We start from the raw sequence: 25,667 nt of genomic DNA on the forward strand, positions 1-25,667 counted from the left end.
AAGTGTGGGGTTGCTCTTTTTTTGCATGTTTTTGAAATTTGTGAGAAAGTACATGGATTTATGCATAGATCGTTTTATGTATAGTTTTGTCTAATTATCTATTTTGGTATAGGAAAGCCTGCAGGAAAATAAATTTATTGGTTTCTGCTTGATTAGCAGAATAAAATGAAAATTACAAACCAAATTGTCAATTGTTCTTAGATACTATGGATAAATCCACCATTTTATTTTTGCAGTGGGAAGCCTTTAGTCTTCCTGAACTACAGAACTTCTTGCGTATTCTGGACAAAGAAGAAGACGAGCAACTACAAACCTTAAAAAGACGCTATGCAGTATACAGAGAAAAACTTGAAGAAGCTCTTGGTGAAGTTTGGATTCCAAGTTAAAAAGGGGCCAAAGAATACTCAGGGAAAACAGTGTGTTACTTAATTTTAAGTAACATGCTAGATTCAGTACCCAAAGCAAGATGACTTTAACGAAGACTAATTTGTTACCATAAAGGCAGTTCTGTAGATTGATACACTTCATTTTGCATGTAGGAGCAAAAAGAAATTGCAATATTTGCAGGCTTCTCTTATGTGCCGCATCTTGTTTTTCCCCCCCTAGTATCAGAGAAGTCTGTTTTCGAAGGCAATATGAAATGAAGCTTGTCTCCTTTAATGTTAAAACAAAGGGGGTGCAAATTTTAATATGCTACTCAAACTCAGTTTTGAATAAGAAGTAATATACTGTTTGATAGCAGAACTGATTTGCACTGCCTGTTTTCAAATATTTCTTTGTAATTTCGCAAATTAAATTATTTTTATGCAAGGAAGAGAAATGTGCTCCAGTGCTGGGTTAAAGATGTTCAAGCAAATGGAACTATAGAAGGTAGAATGGAAGTTGGAATGAAGGTAAGAGATGGAGAAAAGAAATGAATGTTGAAATAAAACTAAAGAGATTGTTTTGCAAGTTGGTTAATGTAATGAAAAAGAAAGTTGAGGGATTTTGCAGTTTATTACTGAAATTAATATATTCAGTGCTATTATTGAAAGAGGGTTTATTAAATATAATAGAAAATAAGCTGCATGTGTTTGATGTGCAGCACATGGTCACAAAACTATATGGGATATGCTTAAATATTGTTGAGATTTTTATAAATTTAAAATCAACATTAAAGAGTTAATTTGGAATTCTTATAATTTATTGAATGTCCAAATGTCCATTTGAATTTTTTTTGAATATACATTTTTATCTCATAAAAAGAGATAAAATTTATCTTCATGGTATTATTTTAAATATGAAACAAATTTCTTCCATTTGAAGTAGAGTAGTATTTTTACATATACTCATTGCACTGTGATCAACGTGAGCAAAACTGGTTTTAGTTTCTGTTCTGAAAAGTCAACTAAATGTTGACTAGGGTTCTAAGTGCAAGAGAGGGGGGAAATTGTGCATTTGATTAGCAGTATTTTTTCCAAAAATAGTTTAAGGTAAGTATAGTAAACAAAACCAAAGAAATGGGTGTGCAATAAAAACATTGACATTAAAAAAGGTTATTTTAGGTTGTGTATTTGCAGCCATCAACCAGAATATATTGGCTTGATATAAATAGTTTAAAAGAATCATGTTGGCCAACCTTTTTTTAAAATCCTAATTATTTGGACACTTATTTGAGAGTTCTGAGGAATATCTTTAGTCATGGTGACATCTGGTGGATATTGCAGGCAACCCCAATACATTATTAAACAGTACCTTCATGTTAATCTTTGGCTGCTTTTCTTCTCAAAATAAGAGGTTCTAACTTTGAAACTTGCAGAACCAATCTTTATTACAATAGACTATTAACGAATGCTACTTTAAAATTAATGGTTAACAAATAATGACATACCTTTCTTTGTTTTCTGTTCACACTTAATTGTAGTACTTTGTATTTGTCTTATTTCATTGGAGACATAATCAAAGTTCATAGAATAGTGGTGCTTGACTTCAATTATAATTTTTTTCCCCCTGAAGATACTAAGTCAGGTCAGTGGATCAATTTGGATATTATTGATCTCCTAATGGAAACAGTAACATCTTAATGCTGTTTTACTGTATGTTTCATCTTATTGTGTGCACAATATGCATCCTGGGTTCCACTGTAGTTTAATAGTTTCTACCTGGTTAATATAATTTGCAAACAAATGACCAATATGCAAACGTTGCTTCTGCATAAAGCATCCCTAAAGAAAAGGGCATTTTCACTAGAGCACAGTAGAAAAGTTCGAAGTTAAAGTAAGGAGGAGTGCAGGGGCGATTGTTTCAATTCCCCATTCAGTGTTTTGTACTTGCCACTGAATAAAACTTGCCACATGTTCAAGATATAATTTCTTTTCCCTCCTTTTCTGGGCAGGAAATATAGCTTCCTTGTTTGTTCTTTTAAGCATAAATCCAGAGCCACATCAGAATAAGGTAAGGGCAGTATTTCCTACCCGTGTCCTCTTTGGTCTGAATAGATGCTATTAGAACGAACATAGGAAGAAAGCAATCTTGCTTGTCTAAAAGGTAACAAACTATAAAAATAGTATTACCCATTGTTAGAACTTTAGAAAAGTGAAGATCACGATGGTAAAGGAAGTCAGAGCTTGCTTTTCTGTGCATTTGGATATACATCCTTGCCAAAACAGACAACATGATTTAAGAATGGTAATTTGGGAGGGGGAGTATTTTTTCCCAATTTGACTCTTTTTCCTCAACCTGCTTACTGGAGCAGTTAAACTGTAAACCAGTGGTAAGAGTCATTTAACTGTAATATGGTAAAACATTTAATGTTTGGATTTTTAAACATATGTTGCTAAGTTTGAAATACTATTTTTGAATATTGAATGGCAATGTACAAATATGTGAATTATAATTTTAACTTGAACTTTGTGCTTTCTTACTCTTTTTCGATTTGTTTTATGCACTACAGGTTTGAGTAAGAAAAAACGTTTGTATTAATCCAGACATTATTTTACTTGGGTTACTGCAATTATTTTTAATTATAAAGAGACTCAACGTTTGATTATTTTTTAATGTAGGATTCAATTTTTATTTTAGTGTAACATTCTTCAAAGATGTTACAGATGTTATGTTTTGCTTATTTGATAATGAAGACTATGTTGGAGGGGAAGATGGAAAACACTAAATTGTTCTTTTTTGAGAAACTGTATTATTTATTATTTTGAAGTTTTTTATAGGGAAACTTAATTCCCTTTGATGTAACCAAAATACTGTAGCAAGTTTTCCATAATTAAAGCTGGAGTTGGCACTGTATGGTTGTTTCTTTTACTAAATTATTGATTTAAGTGTGGAATATGGCACCAGTCATTTTCCCACATACTCCCTTCTCTGTTTACCCAAGCATATGATCACTCAGTTCTTAAACCAGGGTAAGCTCTTGAGCAGAAGTTGATATTTGGATTTCATTTTCCACCCTTCCAAGGGTATGACAAATATTGGCGGTGACCAAATATATGTTAATGTATAATGTTTATACAAGAAAATATTGGATACTTAGGGTTTCTCTCTGTGTAAAAGCACTGTTCTGGCAGCAGCCGTAATTTTTTTTAATTGCCGAACACGTAGGTTGTCCTTGCTAGATAAGAGCATCACCTAACATATTGTGCCTTGCCTTCTTTTTTCTAAAAAGTCCAAGTGACTAATTCTGAAAAAAGTTAAATTCCTGCATCACAAAAAAGTACTTGTTTTTTCATGCATTGTCAGAGCAGTCCTTTTGGAATAATTTTTATTTTGTCCATCAAATATAATATTCAACAGAGTTCAAAATTGTTCAATATGGATTTTGTTTGTGATTGTGTGAACCTACACATACACGTTTTCATATTCAGTTAAATCAGTTTGGTTATTCATAATTTGTTAAAAAGTGGTAATGACTGGTTTTATACAACATGTTAAATCATTTGCAACCCACAATGGCTGTTTTGCTTGCAGCACTTAGACTAGGGTAGAAAAGAATTGTCAGTGCTAAGGCTGGTTGTTGTACTTGTTATTTAGTCTTAATTTTAATCCCATTTTTTCCACTGTGTTCTTAACTTTTATTATTAGAACTTGCATATCCTTTGCATTTCCAGCTATCAGTAGTGTCCTCAGCATAGCACAGGTGGTTTATGTTTCTTCCTCCATTTTTAAAATCATGCACCCCATCTCCCAGTCTACCTTCCCTTAATATTTATTCAGTATATAGTTTGAATAAATAAGGGGAGAGTATACAGCCATACCTCACTCCTTTGCCAACTTGAAGCCCATCTGTTTCATCATTCTGTCTGTGCTGTGGCTTCCTGACCTGTATGTAGGTTTTGCATAAGGAAAATGAGATTAAGATTTTTTTGTGGCTTCCTTAAGGGTACAAATTTGGAGGCAGGATATTCAGAACAAATATACCAAATGGAAGATGCCTCAATCTTCTCATTACTTTCAGCCTCTTCTGTTGACCCTATAGAATAAATGTGAAAGCAACAGCTTTTGACCAAGTGAAATATGTGGATATTGTAACATTGGCTACCAAGCTGTCTGTGCTTCAAAATAATGTCTGTACCATGATTCTTAGCAGCACAGTGTTCCACCCTTAATCAACTAGGTCTGAGTATCAAACAGTTGAATTAGTTATTAGATTTATTATAGTAGCAGGCTTAGTGCATTGGTTTTTAATGCTCAAACACTTTATTGTAGACAAGTTTAATCTCTGAAAAGTGTGCAGCAATATACAGGGGCCTTGAAAGGGCACTTTCTAATCAAAATACTGAAGAGGAAGAGAACATATATGTACAGTTGCCGTATTGCACAGACACATTAATGACATTTCTTACGATAAAAAAACCTACGTGACTGTTATGGCTTCAAGCAGCATTGCAAACAAAGCTACCGCTAGTTTTTAATGTTAATCAATGTAGGACAAAAGAAGTCTGATTGCCATAAAAGCACCTGGAAACCTGAAGTCGCATACAGTTGATGCAGTGACTCTTAGATTATCAGATAGAGCATCTCCAAGGGCAGTTTGTCATTTAAAGCATTTGCTTTTGGATCATGGTTTTTAAAAAGAGGAGCAGCTGTTTTTAGCATAGTGTGGGGAAAACATTACTTAGCCCTTCCAGTTGAATTAATAAAACTAATTTGCATTTGTTCCTGCAAAGTGTTTGCATCCGCACAACAAAATCCAATGTAGCAGTTACATCAACTCAGGATGCTTATGAAACATGGCAACAGTTCCATGTATCAAACAAGTGTGTTAGTACCAGCTTGCCAGGCAGAAAAATTCCCTACTGAATGGCTGCTTGCATGTAATTGCCAAGTATGTCTTCCCTTTTATGTATGAATAAGTTACACTTACATATTACAACTAATACTCTATAAGGCCTATTTCAGTATCCAACAGTAGCATAGTAACTTCGTAGTAAGGCGCAGGTAGACAACTACCAAAACATTAATGCATTGTATGTAATTATAGTGTTTATAATTTTCATTTTTGTTAAAGTGATTAAATCAGGGGCATAGAAAGATAAATGTTCAGTAACTATTACATAGAAGTACCTTAATGCTATTTCTCATTCAGGCTCAGATGGTTATCAAATCCAAATCTGTATTTTTCTGTCTTGATTCTTTGGAAACAACCTGAAATCTTCAAAAATATGCCCGGTTTTCATACTGAAGTTGCAACCATATGAAACTTTAGCAAAACTATCAAAATATTTCACAGTATGTTAATTTTATGTCTAACTCCATGTTCTCCTTACATTGCTACTTAATTTAAAAGTGTTTTACAGGCATATTCATCAGTGGATTTCTATAGTAGTTGTACACAAGGAAAACAAGATTAAGATAAGAAACAGTTCAGAACTGAATTTGTCTGTTCTAGGTTTTGCACTGCTTCTGCATGGTTAGCCACCATAGCATGAAGGGAAGATATAATACTACAACTTTGCTCTGACCCAGGCATAAAAATAAGTATTTTGCTAGGCATAAACCTATAGTACATCAAAGTGTATGTTAGGGATCAGTCACTTTACATGTATGGGAAATTAAATCACTTTCTTGAGACTTAAAATCTGCTGGAACTTTGAAAGCATTAAATGTGATGGTAAAATCTGATTTCACAATCATCCAACTATTAAGTCCAGACCTGATCATAGTCGACAGCATATGCATTGAAATAAGCTAGAAGCATGAGTAATATGTGCCCCCAATTTCAGTTGTTATACCTCAAGGATGCTTGGATGCAACCTCATGTCAGCTTTTGCCATGTGCTGTTTGATTTAGATCCTTAACAATCTCTATAAATTGATGAAACTAAAGATACAACACAAAAGCTTGAACATGTTCAGCTGCAATAAATCAAAGCACAAGATTCACCAAAGGATAAGGATGGGAAGAAATGGCACTTAGAGGAGCTGCACTCCTGATTAAATGTTCAACTGTCTATTTCATTTGCTCTTATCTTAATATATGCTATTTACCTATCCCGAGAAACTAAGTTATTTCATAAGTTATCAGATGAAACAATCATATTTCACATCTATCCACCATAAGAGTTATATCTGTTTTAATAGACAGATTGTCATAAAGATACAAGTTTTCTTTTGAGAAACAGCCTTTGACTGCTGCTTTGGCCAAGACAGGTTCCATGTCATTTGCAAGAAATCCATTCTGAAAGCTCCTTTTTTAGCAATTACGCAGTGACCAGCTGTTTGTGAAGGCATTTTCTTAAGGACTATGCAGTACAAAAATGCATTGCATTACAAGTGAAGAATACAAATGTGCTCCAATGTAATAGCCATCCAGCTTAGGATTGAGTGCAAATGTAATCAGTGAAAAAAGCTGTCCTAGAATGTAAGGAATTTGTGCACCTGATGCTATAATGCAATTTTCATTTTAGTTATTGTATCTAGGTATACTTTCTCTTCTAACAAATAGGTCCAAGTTCCTGTTTAAATATTCAGAGTGGTATGCAGTATAATTTTATCATGGGACTTGTACTACTTTAGTGTACATTCCAAGCAAAGATACAGGTGTTTTGGGGGGGGGGAATTTTCATTTAATGGTTAACTTGATTATGACTCAAAATTTTGAGCTGATTCTGTAGGTAATACACATGCGTAATATCTGACAATAGCAGGCACAGATTCTAGCCACTGGTTCCAGGTGAACCCCGAAAAGCAGAGAAGAAAACAAATGGCAACTAACCTGCTTAATTTAATTCACCAGATTCAGAATGGAAGCAGTACTGAGATGCACACTGTATCTTTTTAAAAGCCTGTTAGGTAGTGGTTGTAAATAGGAGACAGCAATCCTAACCTCTGTGTATATAACAAGACCAAACAAGGACATTCAGATTCACATCCCAAATTAATATTTAACTTCAGATGAAACATTTTGCGTGGTAATCAGATTTGAGTAGACTAGGATAGATCATGTCTTTAACGCATGGCCAGAGACTGTTTGACCAGCTGATCAAGTCTCTCAAGACATCAGAATGTATTAGGCAGTTTTCTGCAGTCATTTCGAAGAAATGGACTTGGCAACAAACAAGGTGGCAGGTACAGCTACAGTGAAGGTGTAAGAAATCTGCGAGTCTGAATTCCTTGGTTACCAAACATCAGATGTGGGTTGAACTTATACCTAAAGGAAAAAGGGGGCAGAGAGAAGAAATATAAGAAAAGGTTTTATAGGCATGTTAAAAAATCTCAGTACACAAATGTGCATTACCAAATCTCTTGAGTTGTGAACTCAAATGTACAGTAGTGTAGTAGTTAAGGTACTGGGCTAGAAACTGGAAGACCGCGAGTTTCACAAAGCCAGCTGGGTGACCTTGGGCCAATCATCCTCTCTAAGCCCTAGGAAGGGGGCAAGGGCAAACCACTTCCGAAAATATTGCCAAGAAAACTGCAGGGGCTAGGCCAAGCACACCAAGGATCAAGAGAGACTTGAAGGGGGAAAAAGGTGGTATACAGAAAAGAAAATCTTTTTTATAAAATCTGTACTATACAAAAGAAAATCACACACATACACACACAAAATCAAATCCCCTAAAATGAAGAGTTAGAAAATGCTATACTGGGCAGAATGTGGCCCATTAAATCAAGGTTTCATTGTAGTCCTAAAAATAACACCCTATTTACACGGCTTTTGATCTGAAAATGTTTATAGCTGCACATGTATGCAGCAAAACAAAACAAAACCTTGTCATCCCAAGGCCTGGGGAAAGAGCCAGGTCTTTAAGGCTTATTTAAGGGCAGCAGGGCCAGGACAATGTGAACCTTTGCAAGGATGCCATCCTAGAGGGCAGGTGCCACAACAGAGAAGCCATACTTCCTGCGACCATCAGGTGATATTGTTTCAAGGACAGAACCCAGAGTGTGTCAGCTCTGCTGGATCTTACAGGACAGGTAGTGACAATGGGAGAAAAGCAGTCTCCCAAACAACCAGGCCCTAATCCATGAAGGGTTTTATAGGTCACAACCAACACAATCTCACTTGAAAGAACACTGGTAACTAGTGCACTCATGCAGCAGAGGTGTCACATGGGTCTATCAAGGCACACCCATGCCTGCCTGCACAGCCATGTTCTAGATCAGTTGCAGCTTCTGAGTGCTTTTCAAGGGGACCCCCAAGAGAATGCATTGCAGCAGTCCAAGTGTTTGGTGATTTAAGTTATGAGTGACTGAAGAACGAGTCCCAGTCCAGAAGACTGCAATAAGCATACCAGATGAATCTGGCAAAGGCCTTCCTGGTCACAGCTACGACCTGCTCTTTCAGCAGGAGCTGAGTCCAGGAAAACCTTTAAAATGCACACCAGTTCTGTTTAGGGAAGTGCGGTCCCATCCAGTACTAAAGATGGCAAATCCCTCATGCCAGAAGAACTGAGAGCCCAAGCGACTCTGCCTTGTCCAGGTTAAGTTTGAACCTGTCCCTCCCCCCATCTTCACAGCCGCCATGCATTGGAACATGACTTTAATGTAATTACTTGGTTGGCCTGGGGTTGAGATGTACAACTAAGTATCATCAGCATATTGATATTGAACATAATAACTGAAAGTTTACATTTACCCTGCATCGAAGACTCCTGGTGTGCGGCAAGTTGTTCCAGAACAGGACTGCAACATCATTAGCCGATAATTCATTTTTTCTAAAATTTCTTGATCTATTGTTTTTGCAATATTAGTAATCTGGTGTGGGTCTGCAGTCAGGTTGTAAACTTCAACAAACACCTTCATGAAAACAAAAGCAATGCTATTAGAAATACTCAATAAATCTGACAAATTGTGAAATAAGTTTCTTCAGAGCTCTAACACCTTTTTATCTATCCTACCTTAGTGAAGTTGTTCAGTCAATTCAAACATTTTTTTTTCATGAATGGAAAGCCTAGCCTTAGGTTTGATTTACAAGTTAAAAGTCATCTAAATGTTAATCACAGGCATTCATTTACTGAAAGGTATTAAGGGCACACAAGCCCAAAAAAAGATGAGTAGCTTTAACAAACAGGAAAAAGGCGCTACATTCACACAAGGTTCAAAGTGCTTTTCCCAAACAATTTTGGGAAATGTTTGTGCAGCCCTAGTAAATACGTAAGATTTGACTTATGACTTACAGTTTATTACAGTCTTAGACCAGTACAATACATAAGATTTAGACTTAAGGTACTAAAATAAAGCATATTAGTACTATTAAGAACAATACATTCATATAAGATTGAAACCATGGTGTGGGTACAATTAGGGTGGGTGACACAGCCTTTCCCATGCCCTCATGGTAGCAACTTCAGGCCTCTGAAAATGCTACATAGAGGATTGGAACCGCAGATGCATCTCTTCAGACAAGAACTGAAATTCAATTTTTCACCTCAACCTTGAACTTATCACTTACTGTTTTGAATAAACACAATGCCTCCACTGTTCATAACGACACCAATAGTACGAGTATAACCTAAAGCTGCCTATATATATTACACATGCTGATCCCAGTCTTCCCTCAGCTGTAAAGAAGCTAACTATTTAAGTCAGAACAGTCCTCCACCAAGTATTTACTGCTAATGTTGGTAATCAGTACAGGATTTCAAAACTATGTTGTGGGAAATGCATAATCGGTTACCTGGGTTCTAGCTGTGCTGTATGAAGTACATAACAACATAATAGAATACTGCAGCAATATAATAGATTACTAACATTTACATCTATGATCAATACTAGAACGGTACATGGCTAGAAATAAATTTTTGTGAGAAGTAATTAGGGGTATGAAGTGTAGCAGGAAGATAAACGTGGAAATATTTGCTAGAAGAGAATTAGGATGACAGTGCTCTTTTCTCCTCATAAAATGTCTTTCTGGTATATATTGGGAAGGTTCAGCTTGTGAAAGCAAATCATTGCATTTGATAAACCTCTTGAGGCAAAATGGTTGACACTATTTTTGAAACAAAGAGAATAAGCTTTTTCAACAGGTGCTAATGGCTGCTGTATTTCTATCTTTTACAAACACAGAACTTAAAAACTTCTGGATAATATATTATCTTTTTAGAAATGTATCCTACTTCTTTACAGTTATTAAAATAAATAGCCCTTATAAATCCAAAGCAGCCTTAGGAATCTTTGTAGCTGCTTAATTGTAGTAAACTCCAAAATGAATATGATTTACATTCATATGTAAATCCAGTAAGAGATAATATGGAAAACAGCTGATCATCCTGAATTTTTTCTGCATGTTTTTTTTAAGAGTAATTTAGGCTTAATTCAAACCATTGCTAATTGCACAAGTACTGTATTTCCCATGTGTATGATAAATATGTGAAGGACTACCATTAACATGGAATTGCAAAAATACAGAATTACCTCACGGTCATCAAATTCACAGTATTGCAGATCCCATGAAGTCGATAGCGTCCTTACACATGCGTAAGTATTGTTATATGCATCTTCACAAACACAGTCTGGAAAACAATGCTGTAAAAATAGCTAAGTGTTAGAACAGTTTTCAGTCCCATTCAAAAAGCAGAACATCGAAACAGCATATATCTTTGAGCCCAACCCAGAGACTTACAAAAAATGAAATCCAAATTTAATTTTAGTATCTTCTGTTTACAGCCAACATTTGACTATTAAGTATTTCCATACAAACCCATCTCCCTCTACATTTAGGATATGAAGGATTCTAAAGGGAATGCAACAATTTCAACGTTACGTACAGTAACACCAGGCCCAAGGGCAGGACAAGTAGGATCACTGCTGTTATGGCCTTCTCCTTGGTATTCAACCAAAACATCTGATCTCCAGGTCTTGTTTATTTCTCCTCTCTACAACAAAAAAGGAATTAACAAAAGTGGGGATTATTGCTTTTTTGCAGGCTCACAGACTGTCTAGAATTTAAGCTCCTTTAAGCAAACTATTTCTAACCTTAGAACAAAAATAAAGTCAATAAATATGAAGACCCCTCAATAATTTCATGATGGAAAACTGTTGCCCTTTTCCAATATACAGCATCATCAAAAACATGACTAGTGAAAAGCACATTCATTTACAGATGATTCCACATTACTCAGCTGTACACAGGAAGATGAGGTATTTTGTCCATCTTGACCAGGGTTCTCAAACTCACGGTGCTCATCTTAGTTTTCCAAGATCTCAGACAAAGTCGGTGACATTGCATCACCTCAAACCTGCTCAGTTTAAATAGAAGCTCGCACGTGAAGCATATTGCTTCAAACCAAGCTGTAAAGCAATTCATTCCTACCACTATTGACAGAAAGGCATATATGAAAATAATAAGGAATAGGAGATTTATCATTATAATCCATGATAGTTATGCTAAGGAACCCTTAGAGCAATCATCAAAATAAATAACTACCTAATTTGTATACTTACCAGCAATGGTAACAATGACATCCCATCCATCTGGGTTTTATTTAGATCATAGCCTGCAATATCTAAAATAGTGGGACCCAAATCAATGTTCGCCACAAGCATCTAGAAGGCAATGAGAATATTACAGATTTTCCAACTAAAACAATTAGAATGTTAGATTTTCCAACTAATATTAAAATGGCTGTGTGTGTGTATATGTATATGCAGAGACCAATATACTGTATTTAGTTACCATGTTAGCCTTTATTGGACTCTATGAGATAGACTTTACTTATATTTTGAAAAACTGGGAATAGGGATTGCCAAAACTGCAGAAGTAACAGAACTGAAAGCATAATTTTCTGCTTCCATTTGCCATTTACCTGTATAATCTCTAACTAAAATTCCACCTCAGTGGACAGTGTCACTAAAGCTTAGATCTGATAACTGGCCTTCTGGAATTAAATAGCCAGCTTTTTTTGTGTGTTCTTAAGCATATAGAACAATGGTTCCCAACCTATTTTCCTGGGACCACTAGCAACTCAGGTGGTTTTGTAGGTGACAAAATGGATTTTTTTGTGAGATTTTGGCATCCTCATTTGGAATCTCATGAGATTTTGGTTTCTGCCCACAATCCCGTAAATTTCAGGTGAGAATTCTGATATCCTCTAAGCTTTAGGGATCTCTTGAGCTTCTCACTAAGAAAATAATGCCAGTGGTCATGTTGCTGTGGTCCCACAAATGCTGCATGATTCCTGGATTATGTGGAGGCCCTACCATTGTTTGATAACACAGTGGTACACATAAAGAAAAAGACTTGAAGCCACTGGTTCAGAATGTGAACGTTCCATCTTACAATAAATGGAATAGTTGTGTAGTAATTCAATTATTATCCTATCCTTTCCCCATTCTAAATCATGAATTTGTGCATAAGGATTTAAAGATGAGGTCCATTCCAGTGTACATAAAATATATAAAAACAGAAGCAAGAGTGAGAGAAAGAAAAGTAAGGGAAATGAGGAGGTAAGGAAATCAGTTCCATATCATATATATCAATATGCTCTTGCAAAGCCCTTTATTTTCTGTTTCATGGATATAGGCAGTCTTGTGGCTAAGTAAGCTTGCGTTTATTCATCATAGTGTATTTGGGACAACATCTCATGAGAGCACATGCAAAAGAATGCATCTGCAAAAACAAGACATGGTGCTATTTATAATCCTAGCCTTGGTCCATATTCATTCGTTTACCCTAGAAGTTCTCAGACTGCAAGTTGTGAGCCCTCTAATGGTTGCAATAAAATTTAGGACTTTGGGTCCTAGGGGTTGCCAGCCCAGACCAAGTTGTGGCCGGTCTACAGCTTGTGGTCTACATCCAAAGCTGAATTGTTTCAGAACTCATTTGTACCCTGATTGGACAAATCAACAGAAAAGTCGGCATTTTGTACAGTTGCAGCTATTAAGGGCAAATATGAATTCAAAATAAATGTGCAACTAGAAATGAGAGTGGCTATCTCAAAAATAAAAACTGTATTTCAGGAATTATGCAAAGCTAATCAAGCTTATACTTAAACTACAACATTAAAAACTATGGTTTTAAGTTTGTCTTTTATAAAGTTGTAAGGTTCTATCTAATATACAGATTAAAACCAAATTATTAAAAGCGGTACACTTATTTCTTACCCAACCCTAACCCCAATAAAATGATTAGTTTTTCATTTATAATTTTATGGGGTTGCTGCCCTACAAAGTTTGCAGACTGTTGCTTTGTTCATATAATTCATCCCTTACAGCAATAATGCAATGTTCAGGCTTGGCTAGTAAATAGAAAACTTATCTAGCCAGCCATATGAATAACAAGGGCTTCCAAGAATTAGATGAGAAGCTTTATAACAACTTTTAAAAAATACCTGGAGGATTAAAATAAATGTGAGTTGCTTCTACTGTTTTTTTTACGAAGCAGATTCAGAAGCAATTACAATTAGACAGCTTTACCCACTCATGTACATCATATAGCTTTACATACAGTTTTACTTCTCCCCTCTTATGTGCCCTATTTCTATTCAAAATACTCTCATTCTCATTAATTACACTCAATATACAATTCATACTATAAATGTTTTGGTACCATATAGTGTTGTTCTCAAAGGAAAATATACCTTGTTTGTCTGGTTGGGTTTGACTCCTGGACCTCGAACAAGCAATGGAACTTTAATATCAAATTCATACAGCTGCCGTTTGTCAATAGGCAACGAAAACTGGCCTACAAATAGAGAGAAATTCTATCACTCATGACTTGCAAGAAATTCTGAAGCAGAATATTGCTAAGTACTTCATTCTTCAGAGGTTGATTTGCAAGTTACTTTTCTACTTAATCTATCTGATCTTCATGAAATATTTTTGATTAGTTGCTCATCTGTTGGCTTTAAATTTAGAACTTCCAAATGAGAGTATCTCAAGAGAGTATCTCATATATCTCATACATATATGACCATCCAGGTTGAAATCAAATGATGTCTAAGGATACAAGTCTACATTATTTCTCTCCCCAGAAATACATTTTTTCTAAAATGTTGTCCAAATGTATGCCTGGAACTCCTAAATTAATTCTAGGGATATTTTATATATAAATATATATTTACCTGTATGAAATCCATTGTCTGATGTGTAAAAAATATATGTATTATCCAGCTCTCTGTGAAATTCTAGCTTTTTCACAAGTTTTTCTACTAGATCATCCACTGACAGAAGTGTCTGCCATCTACATAGGAACAGGATTGTTCAGGTTGAAATGCAAAACATTTAACAGTATTTCACATCTTACAGAAGACATTAACTGAGTTCACACATTGTACAAAGCCATGGTTTATTTAGCTTTTTTCTGAAATCAGCAAAGGTCAGGTAAGTACTGTCACCCGAGCTGGGCAAAACCACTTTAGGGTTCTTTTTAGAAGTTTTATCTGAGTTGTTCAATAGTAACAGCACTCAGCTGAAACTCAGGAGAACTTTCTACTTATTGGTAAAGAACAACATACTAGCACATGCTGCCACATTCACACTACATTTTACAGTTCTCCCATCAATGGAAGTAAGCAAACCAGAAAGCAAAAATGTAGTCTTAAACCAGGAGCACCAATTCAGATGTGTTACTCTGTTAACTAGAAATAATCTGAGAACAATATTTGTAGTTAGTTTCCATTTCTGAGTTTGAGAACACAGGAGTTTCCTCTTAGGCATAATGCTTAACTTGAGACTCTGGCTAATTTCAAGTTACTTTAACTTAGGTCTCCCAGCCCAGTACTTTCTAAAATTTCTGGACTTCCCAAACTACAAGGACTCCAAATTGCAGAAGGTAATTCACAGCAATCAAGTTGAATGAATAGGTCAATGTGTATGAGTGTATGTAGCATTATATGCTAAAAGAGACTTACTAATCTTTTATGAAAATTATTTCATATTATATTTCTCAAAATCTACAGCCAGAAAATGTAACTAAACCATAATCAACCCTTGGGTACTACCTATATGAGGGAGAGCTCATAGTCTTACAATTAGTTTTATACTAGGATTGTAGGCTCTGTTTCTCCCTTTTGCAAGGGAAACATGGTAAGACAATAATAATATGGAGAACTTTTGTAACATTAGGGTGGATGAAGGATTGCTTTTCATAAGTATTAGTAGCTTTATACTTTCTGAAGTTAATTTCTCTATCAAAGTAATAATCTGAAGCATACATTTTATACAAGCGTTTCTTTGATTTTGCAAAAAAAAAAAAACCACAAAACTATAAATATTGTTTTCTACCTTTTCCTAAAAGCATCGTCTAGAAATTGTATTGATGAATTTGTCATTGGAGTCTTTGCTTGTCTGATAAGCCAATGTTTGTCCTGTAAAACATTGTTATTAAAAACATGAGATAAATGTATTTAATATTTAATCAACATTACATAAGATATCAATTTTAATTCTAGTTGAGATGTGCAGACAGTACAAATTTTATACAACTCTACCCAAAAGTAAATGCCACTGAATTCAATGTGGCTTTCTCTCAGTAATTAGATATAGAAAGGATAGAACCCTTATCCTATTAATTTAATGCAATCAATTTCAAGCATCTTTTCCCAAATAAACTGGCTGCCACATTTTGGTATTTCATCAATTTCAATAGTGACTATTGCTTAAATTACAACCCTCATACTTGAAAAAACCAAAGGAAAATTGAGCACCAGAATTTTCCACAAAGGTGCAGTGTCTTTTGCCAGGTTGCTGTTGTAGTGATGTTTCTTCTACAAAGAGACCTAGACTCAAACATTTTGACTCCTAATTTTTTTTCTTATTTTTCATTAATAAAAGAATTATTGTCTGAGTGCAAGCTCTTACTAGGCAGGAATTAACAAAAACACTAAATATTGTAAAGGACAAGACCTTGAATTACAGGAATAGGAAAAAAGAAAACACTATGCAATGTAAGAGGAAGAGATATCATTATCATCATCTCATGAAGTAGAGTACCATATGGCCTTCATTTTCATCTAGAATCAGAACAGAAGGCACCAGTCTAATCTGGAGTTGATATGAATGATTATTTGTCAAAACAAAATGTGCGTCATTGTTTGCTAACCATGTCCAATACATTTTATTGCAAAGTGCAGCATAGATCAGCATATTCGAGGGAGGCATCCATCCAACCACAACTGAAAGATAAATGATTTCAGGACAGTTTGTATCATCTTGCTAATAAATGCCTTGATCTTACTTCATAATCTTCAAGCTATATATGGAGTAAGTTCAAATTCTAACTAAATTATTGGCATCATTTGCTTACAATGTAATCTTATAGATATATACTGAAAAAGCCCCTTGAGTTTAACTGTCTTTATTCTCAAATAAGAAAGCAAAAGATGTCAGCGTTAAAATCAAAATTAAAAGCATCTACCCTTACTCACTTTGCCTTGGAAATGAGACAGATGAAGCATGCTTTAGGTACAGATTAACAAACTCATGTCAGAATGCTAGGTAACAGGATCTACGCAAAGCTGTTAAAAATAAATTAGTCAAAAGAACAAAGTATATATAGACAGTCATATGCATTAGGTGGCAAAAACTGAAATGAAGAAGTGACAAAAACATCTAATATAGTAGTGAGAGAATATCTGGTGTAAAACAAAACCTGAAGAATTAAAAAAAAAAGAATTTTGCTACTGCATATATTTTATGCCTTAAGGTCATGAAGTTAAAGCAGAGATCCATTAAGAATATCTAACAAACGCTAATAAGAATATCTGTAAAAGATCCAGAATCCATACCTTTCCATGGATATTGAAGTTATTGTTTCTAGGAGCACTGACATTCTCAAAACTCTTCTTGTACTGAGGAGCAGCTATCCAAGGTGAGTGTGGTGCCGGAGTTGCTATCATCATGAAAAATGGCTCAAAGCTGGATTTATATTCCAGAAAATCCAAGGACATATTGGCCTGAAAGCAGATGCTTATTAATTTATCCACTTGTTATCATACTGAATCAGAACCAGCTGTCTGTAAGGGAATACCTCAAGTTACAAATTCACAAAGCATTAAATTTAAGTTGTCTTGTGTTTTTATATTTTTGTTTACATAAAATACTGAGTAGCATTAGAAAATATTTGCTACATTCTTAATCTGAGGGATTAAGCCCAGGGTCAAGCTTTCTCAGTGATGGCCCCCTGCCTCTGGAACAGCCTACCCCCAGATAGTTGGGCCCCCCCTCTCCCTCTTATATTTTAAAATTGCTGTGAAAACCTGGCTCTTCAGACAACCATTTGGGGATGCCTCAAGAATTTGCTGCCTGGAGAGACTTTTATATGGCAGAAATAGAAAGAATTACAAATACCTACAGCCGAAGAATGGATATTGAAATTAATGGAATTGGCAGAGATGGCAAAATTGACTACTTTGATTAAATAAAAGACTTTCATTGGCTTTGTTTCTATTTGGAAACCGCTTGTTTTAAGTATCCAGGATAAAAATCACTAGGTAATGGTAAGACAATATAAATCATAGCCTTTTCAAAACATGTCATGATCAATTGCTCCTTATTTAGACTTTCTATCTTAATAATAAGAGCTTAAACTGGTATTATTATAGCTCAATATAATCTGAGCTTTCTGTTCACTTTATTATTTCCCTACAAGAAAATACTCCACATATGCTGAATAATTATGTCAGCTGCTTAGTCTTTCATGCTAATTTTTGTTTTTGTATCAGTCATAATCAGTTCTATCTAACTTTAAAGAACAAATGATAGTATTAGGACATTTTTTATGTTCCACAAAGTAAGGTAAACTTTGTTTACTTTGATGCAATAACTCTATGTTCCATAATGAACTGCAAGTACCAGATTTCATTATAGCATTCAAGCAAGGACAATGTTTTGTTTTTTAAATTAACTGCAAGGTAAAAGGATTAGACTCCTGATTTTCCAATATAGAAAAAAGATGTAGAAAGAAGAGAAACAGTCATATGGATCTGGGACATTCAGCTGTAATAAAGTATGACGATGATGATTACAATCTTGGGAAGGTTCAGTCATGCCTTGATGTCGGAAGTAAACTGTACTATAGAAAACTAGGAACTACAAAGAGATCTGGGATAGGTCTGTATCCTAAATAATTTCATAAGTAAAGTACAATGAAACATACACTTAAGAGTTAAGAATATATTTACTCTCAGGATTTTACTCTGTTCATTTGAGCAGTACACTATTTCCAGACAGATAGCCATATTGGGACCATACAGCAAAACAATGACCTGTGACAACTTAACATTGATAAATGTATTGTAGCATACCCTTAGAGGGACTGCAGTCTAATCAACTACACTGTGCATAATAAATTTGCTAGCATTTTATTTTAACATTCAACATGTTACTAGAACAAGCAAAAATGGGACATGCTAAAACTAGTTGAAAAATTCTTACCAGTACATCTGTCAGATAATCCACACTGTAGTTCTCGCCATGCCTACGTGCTTTTCCATTTACTGAAAGTGTGTAGTTATAATATTTGGAATTTTTTTCCTAGTGTAAGAAAATAAAAACCCAATGTTTATGCACAGGAAAGAGACAATAATAGAACAACAAACCAATATTCTTTAGAATTTTGGTTTACTGAGCCAAATTCTGACATATGCAGTCCAATTATTCCCACTTAGCCGGTCACATTGTGTCTGAACTATGCCCTAGGGTTGTTTCTCCCTAATCATCTAGAATCTTACCAGTCAAGAATACATCCTATCTAATGAGCCTGGCCTTGAGTGCAAATCAAAGTAAGGCTACCAGTTCAGACATAACACTAAACAAACTGCAGGGAGAGATTTTCTGATTTAACAATTACCGCTAACAATCAGGAAGCATCTACTGATATGCTTATTTAATCTGGATATACCAGAATTCTTATAATCTCGCCTGAATTAGTCCCACTGGACTGTTGTTGACATAACTTGCTTCTTTCTAACTTAGAGACGATTAAGTCATAGCAGGTATCAACCTTAAATATTCAATAAATACAAATTTATTTGTAACAGAATTATGCAATAAACACATATGTACTATGCCTCTCTTCTTAATGACACCCATCTTTTTGTGGCACAAATTAAGAGATGCCAGAGAAAATAATGTCCTGTTTAAAGCTACATATAAACTATGTCTTTCTTTTATACTTACCAAGGCATACCAAAAACTCCATCCAGGAGGAACATGGCCAATTCCTCCTGCATCCTCTGCTCCATACTGGAAAAAGAAAGATGTAATATTAAAAAAGCCAATTTCATCATTCTCTCAGCAGAAAATCTTAAGAGTACCCACAGCTGTCCCTAGAAGAGGTTTGAGGAGAGTGTCAGAGCTGTCTTATCTAAGAAATATAACGTTTTAATGTGAAGTAAATGGCATGGCTTTCCTCGTGTAGATTTCTTCAGTTACAAGAGGCAATCCACAATTTATTAGACCATGCTGAGAATGTATACATATTTGCCTAACCCCATATAGGTTTATAGGTTCCATAACCATCAAATGATTTAATCAAGAGCTTCACTACTAAAAGTAGTGCTCATTTGCTGGGGGGGGGGAGAACCCTTCTGAGGCCCACCTTACATTCTTTAAATTATATAGCAGGCTCCTAAGAACAATCACTGGATGCCACAAAATACACTGCACAATCTCTCTTTCTCACACACCTATATAGATATAATACATATATATGATAATTAGTCAGACTTTAAAATAAGGCAATTCAACTAATTCCTATCGGTCTTGTATTTAAGTACTATATGAATTTTAAGTATTCTTGATCTTACAGTGATACATACTCTAATTTTATAGCTTAAGTTTCAGGACCATGATTTCCTATTTCTTATAGTGTCTTTTTTCTTTTATAATCTTTTTTTTAAATTCCTTAATTATAATTTCAAGGAATATGTAAAACTACATAATTTACACATGAATCTAGATTAATTCAAAGAGATTCTGTTTGCCATGTGCAATCAGCCAGAGAAGTGGTGTTTGGGGCCTAAGGTTCTATTATGTTGTTGCTTTTTAATTACATTTACTTTGTAATTGTTTTTTATTATTTTTATGATATTTTTATGCATGCTGCCCAGAGATTTAAAACTGGATGGGATATGAATTACATAAAAAATAAATATGTCCGCAATAATACTTATGAATTTTTAATTTTGCAACAATCCTAAATGTCGCCACATATGTTGACCTGTTACAGATTACATCAGATGATGTTGTAGGCTATCCAAATTATGCTACTTTCAGTTCAGTTTTTGCTTTTCAAGTATTTGTGCAAGTCTAAACTTGAAAACTATCGGGTTATAATGCAAGATACTAGCAAGAATGTTTAATTTAGACAAATTAATACATTAGCTGTTATAAAGAGAATCATAAATGCAGTGTTTTACAAGAAAAATTAAGTAGACATGAAGACAAGACCTATAAAATACTGTCTTTTAACTCAACTCCTGGCATCCACACTGGATGTCAAAGTGTCTTCTAAACCCATGCTGAACTACATTTTAGATTTGGAACAGTTTTTGTGCTATATCATCAAGAAAGAAAAGGTACTAGAAATGCTATTCTACATCAATTACTGTACTTCATGAAGTAACAGCTCCTGACCAACGGGACTTCCTAAACAATTAGCCAGCCTAGAAAGTTCTGGAAATGGCATGAAAATGTCAGTAAATTGCAATGATCCCTGTGGTAATTGGTTCTCACAGCCATCTGTTATATGGGAAGTTATACTATAGGATTAAGTTTCCAGAGTTGATGGCAAAATTTTATTATTTAAAGTTGTCAGTATTAAGTTCTATTAAACATACTGAATGGCTCTTGCTGTTTCAAGACTATATGAGGATGAATATCATGTTCAAGCTTCCTTTTCAGATGAACCCTGTTCATATTCCTTGAGATAGTTTTATACATGCAAAAACCTATAAAAATGGATATTTCAAGCAATATGTAACATAATATATACATATATATACCTCATTCAGGTATTTTCCAGCAAAAAACGTTTGATAGCCACATTCAGACTTGAGGAGAGCTGGAAAGGTATATGGCTCTTGAATCTTCTGCCAGGATTTGCTGCTGCAATTTCCTTCCAAAGTATTATTTACAACATGATGATTGTGCGGATATTTTCCTGTCAAGATGCTGGCTCTACTAGGACAGCACAGTGCACTGGGTACATACTATATGAAAAAGTTAAAGATTATAGAACTAAGATAGGTTGCAAACACTAATTTTCTACATTTCAGTCTAACTTTTAATAAGCAGATTAATGTAAACAATCAGATTGGTAATTGCAGTCCTTACAGTTCGTGGATTTAATAATTCTTTCCATAAAATTTCTAAAACTACTCTGCATACAACATCCAAATATATTTTAAAATATTTGATGACATAAAACAATATACAGGGTATCCCAAAATTAATAAGGCAGTCACCAAAATAAATATCCCTCATGAATATATTTTATTATTTAAATATTACTTTTTGCTTGATATTATAACCCAGTAATTATTTTAATTTTACATTTAGTGAAAGGTTAAAACTAGGGAGAATCACAATTTCCAATATTACTGAAATGAACAAGGTCTTTATTGTGAAGATATTTTGCAACAGAGGAAATAAGAGTTAAATGTTAAAATATTCCTTAAAAATGTGACATGTTTAATTTTTTTTCCAGTTTACTGCCAAATTTCAACTGGCTTCTGGAACACCATCTTTCATAAGACAATAGAACACAGCAGTTCAAATAATACTGCTAGTTAACTACACCAAAGTATTGCCTAAATTGCAAAATCTTCAAAATATATTGAAACATCTTTAGAAGGAGCTCTGAGTTAATCTCAGAAGATATATTTTGAACATTGGAATAGATAGCGCTCTCCCACACGTCTTAAATAACCTAATTTATGATGCTATTTGAGTTTGTATAATGATAACACTTGTACTCTAAGTCTCCTAACAATCTCTCCCAGTAGTTTGAGATGTTAACCAGCAGAAAGGTTATGTCCAGTATTGTGGGATAGTAGAAGCCAAACATCAAGCAATCCATACAGATACACTGCTGCTCCCCCACCCCCTCATTATTCTTGTGACTAAATTTCTAGGAAGGACAAAAAACACAACATACATACCCGGCAAGCCCTATTCCCATCATTCAGGACAAAAGAATATGAAGACAACATATATCTCCAACCAATATAAAAAGGAACATCAAATTCACTATCAGTCTTTGTTAACAGTTTAAGTATCACACAGATGATTATACTGTAAACATACAGAATGTCCATAATTAACTAAAAATTACAAAGTAAACTTTGATGTTGATAGAAATCAAAGAATCTAATAAGACAATGACCAAACCTAACAAGTAGCCAAAAAAGTTCTCAGTGGTGTCGTCTAGCCAGAAACAAAGATTTTCCCAACTTTCTTTTTTTACTGCAGCAAAACACTAGAGATGGCAGTTCTCCACAGTGGCATCACAGTGATTTCACTATATAGCACCTAGGTTTAATTACTGAGAAATATTCCACTTAAAAAAAAATAACCCAGTTCTCTGAACATTTACACTGCCTTTCCTAAAGGTTCTACAGCTCTGTAATATCCTTTTCAAATGAGCCCTACATGGCATGGGGCCAGGTTACCTGAAGGACCGCCTCGCCCCCACGATCTCAACCCGTCCCGCCCGATCTCACAGAGATGCTTCGGATCCCCTTGGTAAAAGAACTTCGATTAGCGGGGTCCAGGAGGCGGGCCTTCTCTGTTGTGGCCCCCGCCCTTTGGAACATCTTGCCCCCGGAGGTGAGACAGGCCCCCTCACTCCAGGCCTTTCGGAGGGATTTGAAGACCTGGCTCTGCCATCTGGCCTGGGGCGGGGAGGGAGAATATCAGAAATGGGGTTGGCTGGCCCCTTAGCGGCCTGGTGTGGCCCCTATCGGCCTCTTGGATTTTTTAGCTTTTTTATGTTTCTAATGTTTGGTTTTTATAACTTTTAATTGTATTTATGTTTTTAGTGTGTTGTAAGCCACCCAGAGTCCCCCATTGTGGAGAGATGGGCAGGGACAAGTTAAATAAATAATATAAATAAATAAATAAATAAATAAAAATCAGAACTGTATTTACAGACAAGCAAGCTAGTTGACTAGTGCACCAGAGAACTGAACAAATGTTCTGCCCAGCCCTTTCCATGCCTTTAATTAATCATGCCTTGAGTCAGTTATGATCCTCTGTCTTTTCTCCTTTTTCTTTAGCTATTCTTACAGAGTCAATTTTGCAAAACCTACTACAAAGTACTGTATGTACTTACTGCATTTGAGAAAGTTATGCCCATTTCTGCAATAAGAGCATTGGTCTTTTTCAAAGGTGTCTGAAATAAAGGAAACATATAAAGAACCATAGTATGTAGAAAGGAAGATTTTATGGCTGCAATCTTATGAAGATCTACTAAAAAGTAAATACCACTAAATATGCTAGAATTTTTCAGAACTGCACATTTTGAGGAGCTGCATATACAGTATCCCAGCTGAGCAAAATTGTTTGCTGATGTTGCATGCTTTGATTTTCAACAATAAAACTTTATAAACATTGCAGATTGAGAAACCAATATTGTTTTATTATTACTGAAATCTCAAAATTAGAAACAAATTATTCCATAACTACAGTATTTTAAATTCCTGCATGGAAAACCAGCTGTTTTCTGAGATGTTGTCCTTCTTAAGGAAAGAACAAGCATAGAGCTGCAAAGCAGCTGCCCTTAACATATTGCAACAGTAGGATCTTTATATACTAATTAACTGATACAAAATACCTTTCCACTGAAAATACTGTTTTAATGTGTAACACCTGTGCCTAGCCCAATCATTTATTAGTCAGTAATATGAATTGTATGCAGCATAAGCAAACCTTTTGGAAAATTTTGGAAAGATGTCATTCACTGCAAATTGTGGTAGGTCATTCAATAAATATTAAGGATTTTTTTACCTTTCCAGTTTCCCTGGAATCTAGTTTAAAACATTCAGAGATTACTTCAGGACTTAGCTAGTATTTTAAGCTGAAGCACAGACCAGATACTGTCCAATCCCCATTAAATCAAGGTACATAATACTAAAGCTTCCTATTTATCCCAAGCCCTGAGGCAGAAAATCCCATAAGCACCTCTGCTAAGGAATAAGAACACAGTGCATAAATTGAACAATTTCCTTCCTTTCCAGATCACTCAGAATCAGCTGCTGCAAATGTGCTCCTTAATTCTAGGGCTGGCCTTGCTATATACCAAATGATACGACCATGGCCCAAGCTTTCTTCCCTATTCCGTTTTCTATACCATTTGGAGGTGTCTAGAAACTTAATTTGATCGGTTCCACTACAGGTGCATGCAGGATTGTGTGCATTTCACCTGTGGACCACTATAGCTACAACTCTTTTAAGTACAGTAAGAGGCGCCTCCTTTTATTCTCTTCCTGGAATGGAGAAACAAACACCTAGTCTAACTGGTGGGGATCTCTGCTGCTCCCTTGACTGCCCACCAACCCAGAGCGGGGCCAGCTTCAATCTTAAGCATCTCCAGGCCGCCCTAGCACACGGTAACTTCCTCTGTTCAGGAAGTTCCAGGTTAGAGCAGGTTCAGTGCTCTCCCCCGCTTCCTTTCTGCAGCGCTCTTATTCATGCACGCTTACTCCCACTGTGGACTCCCTCCTCTGCAAGCCTGCATTAAACGCAGTGGAGGGAGTAGCACAGGCGTATTAAGAGGGACGCTCCGTCCTGGATATCAGCTGGCGCCGAGGTCGTTCCAGAGCGCCTCCTCCCCTCCCTCAACAGTGACGGGGCTTTTCTACTCATCCTTCGCTACTGTACCGGAACCCCCTCGCACTCCCTGCTCCCTGAGGGTCCACATCGCCCCACCCCCTTCCAGTCAGGCACGCGACGCCTGGAGCAAGAGCAAGGCTACCATTCCCCCCAAGTAGACGTCCTGGTCGTCTGTCAGAATCAGCACCACATTGGGCTTCTGCGCCCCGCTGAGACCCGCTGCCCCTGCTCCAGCGCCGACCCAAGCGGTGGACCCGAGGGCCAGCAGGAGCAGCAGAGGCCGGGCGAGAGCGGCGGAGGCTGCAGCCATCCTTGCATCCGAGCCAGACGCGGAGATCAGGCAAAGCATCGGACCGCGCAAGAGAGTCGCGAGACGAGGAGGCGTGGCGCGCTTCCCTATTTCTCCTTCTCCCCCTCGCCTCCTCTCTTCTGATAGGCTGAGGGACGGAGCCCAAGCAGGTCCACGTG

The 25,667-nt window shown here is 35.9% G+C and overlaps 2 protein-coding genes across 3 annotated transcripts in view; one reads left to right on the plus strand and one right to left on the minus strand.

Moving 5' to 3' along the window:
- The window catches only part of RASSF3 (Ras association domain family member 3), a 57,385-nt gene extending 54,109 nt beyond the window's left edge, over window positions 1-3,276 (plus strand). For both annotated transcript variants that reach the window (XM_088141783.1, XM_025169988.2), the window contains one exon: window positions 237-3,276. In XM_088141783.1, coding sequence (XP_087997909.1) covers window positions 237-386 — 150 coding nt within the window. In that variant the 3' untranslated portion in view covers window positions 387-3,276. The remainder of the gene's footprint in view (window positions 1-236) is intronic.
- Window positions 3,277-4,617: 1,341 nt separating this feature from the next.
- On the minus strand, window positions 4,618-25,620 carry GNS (glucosamine (N-acetyl)-6-sulfatase). Its single transcript, XM_007433404.3, has 14 exons — window positions 25,342-25,620; window positions 23,701-23,760; window positions 21,371-21,577; window positions 19,545-19,610; window positions 18,801-18,899; window positions 17,153-17,320; window positions 15,651-15,733; window positions 14,489-14,607; window positions 14,006-14,109; window positions 11,871-11,972; window positions 11,195-11,302; window positions 10,842-10,952; window positions 9,064-9,224; window positions 4,618-7,635 (listed from the first exon to the last, which is right to left on the minus strand). The coding sequence occupies exons 1-14, from the start codon at window positions 25,546-25,548 to the stop codon at window positions 7,560-7,562; spliced, it is 1,671 nt and encodes a 556-aa protein (XP_007433466.1). The 5' UTR covers window positions 25,549-25,620; the 3' UTR covers window positions 4,618-7,559.
- Between the last annotated feature and the right edge of the window lie 47 nt (window positions 25,621-25,667).

This window comes from Python bivittatus, unplaced genomic scaffold, assembly GCF_059951505.1.
Source record: "Python bivittatus isolate LINGU-HERP-01145 unplaced genomic scaffold, Pbiv_v1 ctg000330_np1212, whole genome shotgun sequence".
Taxonomy (NCBI): Eukaryota; Metazoa; Chordata; class Lepidosauria; order Squamata; family Pythonidae; genus Python; species Python bivittatus.